The sequence below is a fragment of the Malus domestica genome, chromosome 06, assembly GCF_042453785.1.
Source record: "Malus domestica chromosome 06, GDT2T_hap1".
Classification (NCBI taxonomy): Eukaryota; Viridiplantae; Streptophyta; class Magnoliopsida; order Rosales; family Rosaceae; genus Malus; species Malus domestica.
The window spans coordinates 30,455,238-30,468,920 of NC_091666.1; the positions used below are offsets into that span (position 1 = coordinate 30,455,238).

At 37.3% G+C, this 13,683-nt stretch overlaps 1 protein-coding gene across 1 annotated transcript; it reads left to right on the forward strand.

Annotated features, from left to right (window-relative positions):
- Positions 1 to 4,884: 4,884 nt before the first annotated feature.
- LOC103437732 (polygalacturonase 1 beta-like protein 3) lies at positions 4,885 to 7,083 on the forward strand. Its single transcript, XM_008376227.4, has 2 exons — positions 4,885 to 4,973; positions 5,109 to 7,083. The coding sequence occupies exons 1-2, from the start codon at positions 4,929 to 4,931 to the stop codon at positions 6,951 to 6,953; spliced, it is 1,890 nt and encodes a 629-aa protein (XP_008374449.2). The 5' UTR covers positions 4,885 to 4,928; the 3' UTR covers positions 6,954 to 7,083.
- The last annotated feature ends 6,600 nt before the right edge of the window (positions 7,084 to 13,683 follow it).

Consider the following 13,683-nt stretch of genomic DNA (forward strand, 5'->3'; position numbering starts at 1 on the left):
TTGATCGGCTTACGAAGTCAGTACATTTTATTCCAGTGAGGGAGAAGTATTCGTTACGCCGATTAGCTAAGTTATTTATATCACAGATTGTGAAGTATCACGGTGTGCCAGTTAATATTATTTCGGATCGAGATCCCAGATTTACTTCCAAGTTTTGGATAGCATTCCAGGAAGCTCTTGGTACGAGATTGCTTTATAGTACGGCATATCACCCTCAGACAGATGGACAATCTGAGAGAACTATTCAGACATTAGAAGATATGTTGAGATCTTCAGTGCTGCAGTTTGGAGATAGTTGGCATGATTGTTTGGATTTGATGGAGTTCACCTACAATAACAGTTATCATTCAAGCATTGGTATGACACCATTTGAGGCACTTTATGGGAAATCTTGTCGTACGCCTCTATGTTGGTCAGAGGTTGGTGAAAGAGTTTTAGTGGGCCTTGAGATTGCAGATGTGACTACTCAAAATGTTCAGGTAATTAAGTCTAACCTAAAAGCGGCCTAAGATCGACAAAAGAGCTTAGCAGACAAGCATGCTACTGATCGGAAGTATAATGAAGGTGATTGGGTATTTCTGAAGCTATCACCTTGGAAATGTGTTATATGATTTGGAAAGAAAGGAAAGTTGAGTCCTAGGTACATTGGACTATATATGATCACCGAGCGAGTTGGTGAGGTTGCTTATAGGCTTGAGTTGCCTCAAGAGTTGTCAAAGGTGCACGATGTATTTCATGTTTCGATGCTTCGACATTATGTTTCAGATCCTTCACATGTGATTCCTCCTCAACCTTTGGAAATTAATCCGGATTTGACTTATGATGAGGAACCAGTGACTCTGTTGGATTGGAAGGATAAGGAACTGAGGAACAAGACCGTACGCTTGGTGAAAGTTTTATGGAGAAATCATTCAGTGGAAGAAGCTACTTGGGAGATAGAGGATCGGATGAGAGAGATGTACCCACGCTTGTTTTATGATTACTAGTGGATGTATTGGTTATATGTCATTTCGAGGATGAAATTTTATAAGGTGGGGAGATTGTCATAGCCCGTCCCGAGAAATAATTATCGTGGTTGTGAAAAGACGAATTTACCCTTGAGCGTCGGGTGTGTGTTTGTATTTTGGGTTAAGAAATTGGGTCAATTAGTTTTATCCCTAACTAATTGAACCCAATTAGAGCTAAAAGATTAAAGAGTTTTGATTGATGTACATTTTGGAACCACACACACACACATCTATATCTTTTTTCTCTCTTTTTTCCTGTACTCTCTCTCGGACTCACTCTCTTCCCTCTCCTCCGTACGGACAACCTTGAACCAAGCCAAATCTTCACAGATCGAGGAAGAAAATGGTACCATTGTGTTCATGAGGACTATACGAATGCAAATGTACCTATTTCAGGTAAGAACTCGTTCGATATCACGTTGAAAACCCAAGCTCCGAGTTAAGCACTATTCATGAACTTTTGAATGGTTATGTTTTAGGACAATCCAAGCTCACAGCGAGCTCTAGGAGGTTCTCACGAAGCTCGGAGTGCTTTGTTGGCTTGGATTTGACATCAGGATCACGAGGTTCCAAAGTGGCTGGTTTTGGTAGGATTCTCCCGATGAGTTTTCGAGGGATTTGAAGCTCCCAAGAGGTATAATCTTCTTCCTCTCATGATTTATGACATTTGGTGAAAATTTTGTAAAAAATGGTGCAAAAACGAGCGAGAAAGAGGTAGTTGCAGGTTTGCCCAGAATCCGGCGCCGGCGACATTGTTCCGGCGTCTGGAGGTTGAAGGTGATACGCGTGAGGCCGTGCCCTCCCCGGCGCGTGAGCTTCAGAAAAATTATTTTAAAAATTTCACGATGTTCGTGAGATTGTGTAGGTCACTGTGGTATATTCATATACCCATTTTGAGTTATGGATGAGAAGTTATTAGCTAGTTTTGCCTATGTGCTTTAAAATAACGTTTTTATAGTTAATTCGCATATAGGTGAGATTTATCCTGAGGACAAGCGTATCCACGGGAGACTCGGGGGTTACGACCTGTCGACATACCAGTGAGTGGGCTTTGAAATAATATGCCAAATGCTTTTATATTCTGAATATGCATTTCATGGTTGCACATATATATAAATGTGGTGCTGTGGAGGCACAGGTAAGTTCAGGTAAGTTATGTTTGATTATATGAATCATCGATGATGTGATATATGATTGAATAATGTTGAGCTCAGAAAACAGCACCTAGGGTGATTGTGATTTAGCCAGAGATATGAAGTATAGGCCTGTTTATTTATGTCACCTTCCGCACTATATGCTCATATTGGATCCAACTTAAATGCACAGTCTTATCGTATAGACCTTATTTATGGTTCTGACTCGTAGGTGACTAGCAATTTATCGCCCAGTTATTATGAGAGAATAGAATTGAGTATAATTATATTACACCCAATCTTGTCGTATAGACCTTTTTAGTGGTTCCAACTTATGTGCAGTATATTGCTGTATAGGTCATTGTAGTGACTCCGACTAGATTGACTTTTGAGCTATGAATTCAGCCGTACAGACTATCACAAGGGTTCCGGCTAACATATCATATTTCTATGAAATCATTCTTACTTGGATTGTTTACTTTGTTATATTTTGGCACGGCATACATATGAATATGATTATGTGAAGCATGAATTGAATTGTTATGATTTCAGATATATATATATATATATATACACACACATATGCTTATATTCTGATTCTGGGAAAAATTATACATGTTTTACAGCGATGGGTTAGATATATTGATACAGCGATGGGTTAGATATATTGATAAAGAAAATGATTTTGTAAAACATTTGTTTTTGCCCACTCACGTTTTCTATTTTGCGCCCCTCCAGATTTTAAATAAGCTTGCTGTTGGTGGCTTGAGGACGTAGGTGGTTCTGACCTATCTAAATAATAGTAGGACATTCCTGGTACTGTATTATTAATACTTATCCAACTGGACTGCACCTAGACTTAATATGCTCTGCTTAGGAGTGTTTACTGTTGTAACTAACTCCTATCACTCCCTGTTTAGTAGTGCACTCTAGTAATGTGGTTTTTAATTATTCGTATAATTATTACCTTTATTGCTTCCATACTGTGCACATGGCTACGTCACTCTCACGTGATAGTCAGCATGCCTTGATCTTGGTCGGGGTGTGTCAACACCACCATAGATTCCACCGGATCTAAGGCAGTGTTTAAAATAGCAATATAGGTTGAAATAGTGACATGCAAATTTTTAGAATTATCGATGGATATATCGATATCTGTTGCCTTTAACGAAAATTCTGAAAATCTGCAATGGGTAAATTCGTTCAGATTTAGACAAAATTAGAGAAAAATTTCTCAAAAAAAAATTAAAAGTTTAGAATCTGCAATAGGTTCAAGCAAAACTTTGTGTATTGAATCGGTAAATATCATCGATATTCATTGATCTTTTTGTTTCGCCGATATAGGTTGAAATTTCATCTCCTCTTTCCATATCGATCTTTGACTTTCAGATATTTCAACAAAAATAGCGACAATTTTGTTGATATTTTAAACACTGGACCTAGGCAAGAAGAACTTGTTGAATAATGATGGATAAGAAGAAGATCAATCTCCAATGATTCAGCTACGCATAATAGCGGATAAGAGTCACTAATAAAAGAACAATTAATTACATGGCACAAGTACACCATTGTGGCGTCCCATGCTAATGAAATAAAGACATGTGTAAGTTGTTAACTTTTGTCCAATATGTGTTTCATTTTGCATGAGATGTTATGTGACAATGTACCCATGTCATATAAGTGCGTCCTCCGCTAATAGCAACTAAGACTCATCATCAAGCAGGGTTGGCCAAAATCACAAAGGCAAATCATAATGAAGTCCTTCAACTTTGAGGTGGAAATTTAGAGAAAGCATTTTTGGAGAATGATGAAAATGAGGGATGAGCAAGGAGGTGATTTTTTTATTTTTTTTTTGTCAGAACAAAAAATAAGTGATTGTGAATTGAAAACTGGCAAAGACTCAAATTAAATCCCACAAGAAACTAGTTATTATTACGAAAAATATGAACAACAACAATGAGGGGTTTTCTCCTCCCCTCTTCCCCTAGAGTTTTCCTTCTCTTTTTTACTTTAATTTTATTTTTCTAACATTAATAAAGCAACAGACAAAAATAAAGAAAGTGCTTGTTCAAATAAAATAATAATAAAAAAACAAGAAAGTGAGTACACAAAATGAGAAATTGGGAATCACTCCCCTAGTGATATTTGAGAGCTGTTCCCAAAAGAAAGACCAACAATTCTACTTAATATGTGCTTTGTACTTTTCCATATAATATGCTTATTCAAAATTTCAAAAGAAAAACTAATGAAAATAGTTTGAAAATTTTGAATTTTAATGATAAGGATAAAATAAAAGGTAAAATAAAAGGAAAACTAATGAAAAGGGATTGAAAACTTTGAGTTTTAACGATAAGGACAAAATAAAGGGTAAAATGAATAGTACCATGATTGACTTTTTAGTGTAAAAATATGGTTTTTCGTTAAAATGAACAGTACCGAGAGCTTTTCATTAAAGTTCCCTAAAACAAATAGTATCAGGATTGACATTTTAATGAAAAATATTATTTTTTGTTAAAATAAACAGTACCAAAAGTTTTTTGTTAAAATTCCAAATTTCAAATTAATAATGTCACATTTACCATTTCTTTATCTGCAGAGTACAGACTTATACATTACTGGATATGTGTCCAGTTCTATATGCATAAGTGCTTTTGTAATAAAGCAAAAGTTTGCCCAAGGCAAAGCATATAGCACTCAGAAAAAGCAAAGCCACTGTAGTACGTCTTCAGCTATATATTCATTGAAAAACCCTATTCTCACTCCTCTCTCTCTCTCTTCCCTCCACAACATGAAAATCTTCCTCTTGTTTTTCTTATTATTCTCGCTTTTCCAGGTAAGAAAACTATTGCAAACAACAAAATTCATATTTCACTTACAGTTTATAATGCATGTTCATGCAAATTTATATACACACACATACATATATCTTCCAAACCCTAATTAACTTCATTTTTGCATGTGCATGCAGGTCTCAGTAGCGAGCACAAGCAATGAAACTACAAACAACCCTTTCACTCCCAAAGCCTCACTCAACCGCTATTGGGACATCCACATTTCCAACAACCTCCCAAAACCTGCCTTCCTCTTCGCCAAAGCCTCCCAACTCGACCCAGTCAACTCAACGATTCTCACCAAAGTCGCCTCTCAAAACTCACTCTCCTCCCACTTCACCTCCTTCTGCTCCCTAGCCAACCTCTGCTGCTCCTTCGACTCCTCCGCCGAAACTCACCAACAAGACATCGCCACCCGCCACCCCAAAATAGCAAACTTCGCCGTCTACGCCGACAAGAACTTCGCCAACTACGGCTCCTCCCAACTCGGTGGAGTCGACTCGTTCAAGAACTACTCGGAAGAGTTGAACTCGCCCCGCGACTCGTTCAAGAAGTACAGCAAGGGCTCCCACTCGCACTTGGAGAAGTTCACGTCCTACGCCCAGGATGCCAACGTCGCAAACGCCAACTTCACAAGTTACGGCGCCGACTCGGGCGGCGGTTCGGGCGAGTTCACCAGCTACGACGACCGAGTCAACGTCCATAGCCTCGGATTCACATCCTACGTCTCGAACGCCAACGACCACCGTCTCTCCTTCACCGCGTACGGCCACGACACCAACTCGGGCTCTGAATCTTTCGCCAGATACGGAAAATCAGGCAATTCTAACCCGAACCAGTTCACCAGGTACGCTGAAGGTTCGAACATAATAGGGTCGGGTTTCACGGGTTACGGAGAGTCCGGGAACGGCCAAAACGATTCGTTTACAGGGTATGGGCAATCCAGTAATAACCCACATAACAATTTCAAGAGCTACGGCGCCGGCGGGAATGCCGGGCTCAATGGGTTCTCCAATTACCGGAGCTGGGCAACTGTCGGCGACGATATGTTTCAGTCGTACGCGAGAAATTCGAATTCCGGGAAAGTGAGATTCTCGAATTACGGGAAATCGTTCAACCCTGGAAACGACTCGTTCAAAGAGTACGGAGCCGGGTCGAAGGGTCGGACCACCGTCGGGTTCAAAACGTACGGTTTGGGTCGGAGTTTCAAAGAGTATGCCAAAAATGGCGTCACTTTTGCAGAGTATAACGATTTGAGCAGCGTAGGAACCCATTCGACTGAAAAGGAGTCTAGTGGCAGTGCTGTAAATAGGTGGGTTGAGCCCGGCAAGTTCTTCAGAGAATCCATGTTGAGGCAGGGGAATGTAATGGTGATGCCGGATATTAGGGACCGAATGCCGGAAAGGTCGTTTTTACCGCGGGGGATTTTGTCGAAATTACCTTTTTCGACGTTGAGGATGTCGGAGATTAAGGAGATATTTCACGCACCGGAGAACTCTGCCATGGAGCGCGTGCTGACGAACGCGCTGGCCGAATGTGAGAGGGATCCGAGCCCGGGCGAAACCAAGCGGTGCGTGGCGTCGGTCGAGGACATGATCGATTTTGCAGTCTTGGTCCTCGACCGTAATGTGGTGGTCCGGACCACGGAAAATGTGAGCGGGTCAAAGCGGAAGGTGATGATCGGAGCGGTCAGCGGAATCAACGGCGGAAATATAACCAAATCGGTTTCGTGTCATCAAAGTTTGTATCCCTACTTACTGTATTACTGCCACTCGGTGCCTAGGGTTAGGGTTTATGAGGCTGATATCCTTGATGTGGAGAGTAAGAGCAAGATCAACCACGGTGTTGCCATTTGTCACATTGACACGTCATCGTGGAGTCCCGGACATGGTGCATTCGTGGCACTGGGGTCCAGTCCGGGAAAAATTGAAGTCTGCCACTGGATATTCGAGAACGACATGACATGGACAATTGCGGATTAATTAAGGACTGATGACACTGTTTTGTCTTCCATGTTACACTGAGATTTATTGTGGTAATTCAGAAGCTTTTTGGTTCGGTGATTTCATTGTTTTATATATATGGTTAAAGTTTGGGAGTTTGTTCGTTCAATGTCGGCTTTTATTTTGCTTTTAATTTTTAACAGACAAATGCTTTGAGTTCACACGAATCATTAATCCAGTTAGCTAGCTAAGTTTGGCTCTTAAATCTTAATACTTAATTGAGTTTGAATTCATGCTTTCATCCAAACCGGGCAATCATAGATAGATATTGATTTTTGTCCATTGATTTTCTTTAAATCATTTGAACAGTTGAAAATTGAGAGTGTGTGGTAGGTAAAATTGAATGTGTGTATTACGTATAAGAGCATAAGGCAAAACACCTCCAATGCATATGGGACTTAAAACTCATGTTTGGGTTTTGAGGCGAAGTGAGACCCAAATTTGGGTCTTTGCATTGGAGGAGAAAATGCTGGACTCAAAACTTATATTTGGTTTTAACAATTTGGTTATGTGCATCGGAGGTTATTAGACTCAAAACTCAAATCTTAATTTTTTTGGTTGAATAACATTTTTCCTAGTTGGCATGAGCGTCAACTTGAACTCAAATCTCATTTAAAATGCAAATTTGGGTCTCAAATTTTAAAGTTCATGTACGTACATTGGAGATGTTTTGCTTTGTATTTATACTCAAATCTCATAACATATCATATTGCCTAATTATTTTATATGCATGCTGAGCTAGGGCACCTTGACATTACATAATAAAATGTAATATAAACAAGCCATGCACAAACACAAAGGAAAAAGAGAGTTGCAACAAGAAAAAGGAGCGAAAAGGGGGTGAGATAAATAAAGGAGGTAGACATATATTTATAAAGAAGAGATTGAGATCCTAAATCAAAAGATATATAGAAGAATAAAGATCAATATGATCTGAAGGAAGGAAGGAACAAAATCTTTGCTGGTATATATGTGCCACATTCTACGTACCATCTAGAGAAACTTTTTAAGTGCGTCAAGAACATAGCATACTAAATATAATAATATAATTAGTTGGAGTACTTAGGCCATCTCTAACCGAAGGTTCAAAGGGCTGAAAATAGCCTAAAAACCGTTTCTAACCGAGGGTCAAGCCAAAGGGCTTGTGGGCCCCACTGGACAAAAAAGGCCCAAAGGGCCAATCGACCGACCCAAAGCAGCCAGCCAGCATGCCCTGGGCCGGGCTCTCATTCAAACCTCAACGGCTAGCTGACATCCGTTACCGTTCGTTTTTTATTTTATTTTTTTTGGGGGCCAAAATATTTTTAAAAATTTCTAAAAAAAATTTCATTTTTTCCTATAATATTTCCTTCAATTTTTCCTACACCATTCACCACAAAATTTTCACCATTCCTACACCATTTCAATTCTCATATTTTCTTGCCTCTTCCAATAATATTTCCTTCAATTTTTTCAATAATTTTCAAATTGCCTCATTTGCAATGAAAGGTAGGGCTTGGACCCGAAAAGAAGATGAAGCTTTTTGCAGGGCTTATAGATGAGTGTCGGAAGATAGTGTGAGGGGGAGTTCTCAAATAAGTAAAGGTGTTTGGACTCGTGTGTCCAAAAACTACCTAGAGTTCTACGAATGCACCACTCCGCCGAATACCTGAAACCACGAGAGTTGTTCTTCAAGATGGAAGAAACATCTTCAGCCAAGTTTGAACAAATGACATCAAGCACTATTAGCAGTTGCAAGTAGACATGAAAGTAGCACTAATTACTACGACGAAGTAAGTGTTTTCACAATTTATTTTAAATATTTAAATATATTACATTTAATTTCATAAATTAATTTCCTTGATTTTTGTAATTATATTTAATTATATTACATTTAATTTCATAAATTAATTTCCTTTAAATTTTGTAATTATATTTTCTAGGTACGCCAAGCAGAGGAATTGTATATGGAGGGCAGCTCGAAACCCTTTCAGTTTCACGGTTGTTGGGAAATTTGTAAAGGGTGGGTGTTATTTGAATATCCGCCTCAACATAGAGTAGGTGCTACGTCGGTGTTCGGAACTACATCCTCAGCTGTAGATATGGATGAAGATGGATCTCCTACCATTCAACAAACAAGGGTAGAAAATTCGTCTTTGGGTGAAGGTCCATACCTAGGGCTATGGGACGAAACAAGGCCTGAAAGTTGAAGGAAAATGGCAAGGCAACAGATGATTACGCCGCTCAACAAGAAATGGCGGCCTCATTGCGATTAATGGCGAAGCAAAATGCCTTTGCTATAGAAGAAAGGAATCATAGGCATGAAGAACGGGCCAAACAAATACAAGAAGAGATGGATGATAAGAATATGGAAATGAACACTTCGAATTACACTCCAATGAGTAAGGCCTATTTTGATAGGAAAAAAAAAAGAAATTATGACTCGGCGGCAGTTGTTTACCTCCGACTATACTCCTACAATGGCGGATGATGAATATAATGATGATTTTAGATATTAAATTTAAGTTGTTGTAGTTTTTAAATTGAAGTTGTTGTAGTTTCTTACCATCTCCAATTGAAGGGTCCAGAGGGCCAAAGGACCGAAAATAACACGAAAACTGTCTCCAACCGAGGGCTATGCCAAAGGGCTCGTGGGCCCTACTAGACAAAAAAAGGGTTAAAGGGCCAACCAGCTGGCCCAAAGTAGCTAGCCAGCCAGCCAGCCCTAGGTCGGGCCAGAATTTTCATTATTCCTGTTGATTATATTCGACAGCATTGTACTTATTCCTGTCGGTTATATCCAACATGGTAGGCCAAAATTTCAAATACAACGGCTAGTTACCGTTAGATTCAATTTTTTTTTTGGGCCAATTTTTCTTTTTTTTTTATGAATTTAATTTGTAGTTTTTAAATTTAAATAATAAATTATGTTTGGCCCTATAACCCATTGGCCCTCGGTTGGAGACAGTTTTTTGTTACATTGCTAAAACGAGCCCTATGGCCCTCAGTTTGAGATGGAGGCAAATATGGTCATGTACTATTCATTAAAATATTAATATCTTTGAGGGCCAGAGAGCTAAAACGAGCCATCTGACCCTCCAATAAATTAATATTTTAATGAACAATGAAGTGCCATATTTCTTACCATCTCCAACAAAGGGGCCAGACAGCCATAGGCCAAACATAGTCCTGTCAAAAAAAACTATCTCCAGCCGAGGGCCAAACATATTTTATTATTTTAATTGAACTACTATGGTTACTTAAATTAAATTACCTCAATAATTTTATGTTATGGATTGTTAATAATTTTCATGTTGTTAACTATTTTTAAAAATGTTGTTAAATTTTTTTTATGTTGTTTAATATTATTTAATGTTGTTTAATGACTTGGGAAGTTATAGGAAAAAAATAGAATTTTTAAATTTTGTAAAAAAAAATAAAATAAATGTAAGAAAAAGAAAAGAAAATCAAATATGACCTCAGCATGTGGCCCGGCTCGGGGTCGGCTAGCTAGCAGCTTTGGGTTGGCCGGTTGGCCCTTTTTTGTCTAGTGGGGCCCACGAGCCATTTGGTCTGGCCCTCGATTGGAGACTGTTTTTTGGCTATTTGCGACCCTCTAGCCCTCTGAATCCTTCGATTGGAGATGGCCTAAGAAATATGGTCCGACACTGTATTAAGCAAAAATTAGAATCCCCTGCACTCTTCTAATACTCTTTAGACTAAACATTGGTTCTATTTTGAAATTTGATTAGTACACCTAAACAATAGTCATGCCAGCATTTTTATAATTATTGTGTTTTTTAAATTTAAAATGTTAATTATTAAATTCCATATATATCCTTTTAGGTTGATATATTTTTGTACGTGGCCTTTTTTTTTTTAGGAAGCCAATTTCTTCTCCCACATTTGAGATGTATGGTTTATTCTCCCACGTTAGAATTCTGTGATCCTCATTTTTGAATTTTGAATGGACTTATCCATTTCAATTAGTGGTTGTTTTCACTATTTTATATTGATATCATGTGAGATAATTAGACGTATTCTCTATTTTCAGAGGCTTGAGGCTAGTATGTTCAGATAATATATTTAAATATACCGAATACGTACCAAGAAGATATATAAAGTAACGTACCAAATATGTTTTTTTTTAAATAAATATAAACGTACCAAAATAATATATAAATGTACCAAATACATACAAAAAAGAAATATGAACGTCCCAAATACGTACCAAGAACATGTATAAAGTAACGTATCAAATATGTACCAAGTAGAAATATATGTTTAATCAAGAGGAAATATATGTACCAAATATGTTTTTTTTTAAATAAATATAAATGTACCAAATACATACAAAAAAGAAAACAAACATACCAAATATGTACCAAGAAGATATATTAACTAACGTATCAAATATGTACCAAGAAGAAATCTACGTTTCATGTGTAATTTGAAAGACTTTTTATTAAAATTGAATACTACAATATTTATCTACAAGATTTTAGGAGTTTGGAGATATTATCTAAGAAAATTAAAAGGTATAATAAATATAATGGCAAGTCGCATTCATGGGCATTTTGAAAGACTTCTCATTGGAATTAAATTCTACAATATTTATCTACAAGATTTTAGGGAGTTTTGATGTATTATCTAGGAATTAAAAGGTATATGTATCTAATGGCAAGTTGGGTAATTTAAATTATAAAAAATGCTACTTCTAATCCATGTGCACCTAAATTGTAGGAAAATGTTTAATCAAAACTCTAAAAGGCATAAATGTTTAAATTCAAAATTTTAAACCTAGGCATCTATTTCAAAAACCTCCCAAATATTAATTTCTTGGAGAGCCAGAGGGCTAAAACGAGCCCTCTGACTAACATTCGGTTGGAGATAACCTTAGTGTACTGAGCTATATTCCCAATATATTGATAAATCTCCACCCATCCGCAATGGCGAAGCCAGGATTTACCGAGGGGAGGGGCGAAATGCAAAAGAGTGCAAGGTTCAATCGAAGTGGTTGCTTTCACATTGGAAAGTGCAAAGTTTTGAGTCAATATTCATAACAAAAAACAGTCTTTTCACCAAAGTGGTTGTAAGCGGTAATATCAAAGCCATGTAAGAAGCTTAAAGTGATTATGATTAGATTTTAAAAAACGTTAGGCGCTAGTCAGACAGCGGACTGAGGCCTAACAGTTAGGCACCTATGCGAGATTTAGGCAGGAGCCTAGATGGATGTAAATAAATTTATTTTATTGTAAAATAAGCATTAAACAATATTTATATTATTTTTTAAAAATTAATACAATATTTATAGATAATGTGAGAGTTTAAAATAAATACACTGAGGTCAAATTAATATATAAACTATGCATTAAACAATATTTTCATATCAGTTAATGAAACTAAAGTGTGTCTATATATAAACTAACCAACACTTGATCAAATTATATCAAAACAACATCAATTACAATCTATGATTATTATAATATATTAGGGATCTAAAATCCGATGTTTTTATTTCAATTTGATCACTGTTTGTTATAGTTTGATAGTTTGAACCTAGAATAGAATGCTACGCCACTTGACCATTTTATGATTCGACGATCCGACCATTGGATCGTCACCCAACCTTAATACGTTATAGTACATAATATTTGAGGACTATAGAAACTGATCGATTGAGAATTTGACTTACGGATCTTCCTAAATTGAATTTCTAAGTTTGTAAAACAAATGTGGATAGCAACCCACTTCTAACATTTGGCGGAGATCCGACCGTTAGATCGTTCTGAAACTTTAGGATGTTGTTCTAGAAGCTTATTGAAACTCTTGGGAAGTTACAGATCAGAAATCCGAGGTGCGGATCTTTCGAATTGAGTTACGTAGGGTTGTGGACCCTATCGTCGACCTTTGACCAACGATTGCTTTTGGTTAATGGGTTACAAATCATTCTAGAACATCCTTGGGGATGTGTTTTATGTAAATTATGTGTTCTATCAATAAGAATTTTGAGACGTGATTTGAAATTTGTTCTAGGTGACGATCGTTCGTAACGCCTCGATGAGTTGTAGTGCGGACTCAGGTGAGTGGGTCTTTTCTTTTATAAAGTATATAAATATTTGTTGGTTTCCATTTATACATTGGAAAAAGAATTTGCTACATATGCCTAGCTTAGACTAATGCTTATAAGAATGAACGAAATAACGGAAAATTACGAAGTTATCATAAATCATATGGGATGCACATGTATGCATACCTTTTTGGGATTCTAATTACGATCATGTTTAATATTTTATCTAGGGTTAATCTCAGTTTACTACTCTAAAGTTTCTTGGTTTTCAACATTTGGTACATAAAGTTTTTTTTCATCCCAAAGTGGTACCTGAAATGTTAATTTTGGGACAGTCTTATACATCCGTTAATGTTGCTGTTAAGTTAGCTGTTAACTGGTGACATGGCGCTTATGTGAACGATAACTAGGCACCACGTGTCAATATGGGCAACGTGAATATTAAAAAAATGAACAACTTTTTACCCATATCCCAATAACCACTACTACAAAAGGGTCTTATAGTGTCAGTTGTTGCGTCAGTTTAATATAATATAGTGGCGCACAAGAAAGTTGCGACACCTACTGAATATGACGTCGGATTTACAAAGCCTGCGTCGCTTTTAAACCGACGTAAATAGTTAATGTCGCTTATAACCGACACACATTTTAATAATTTTA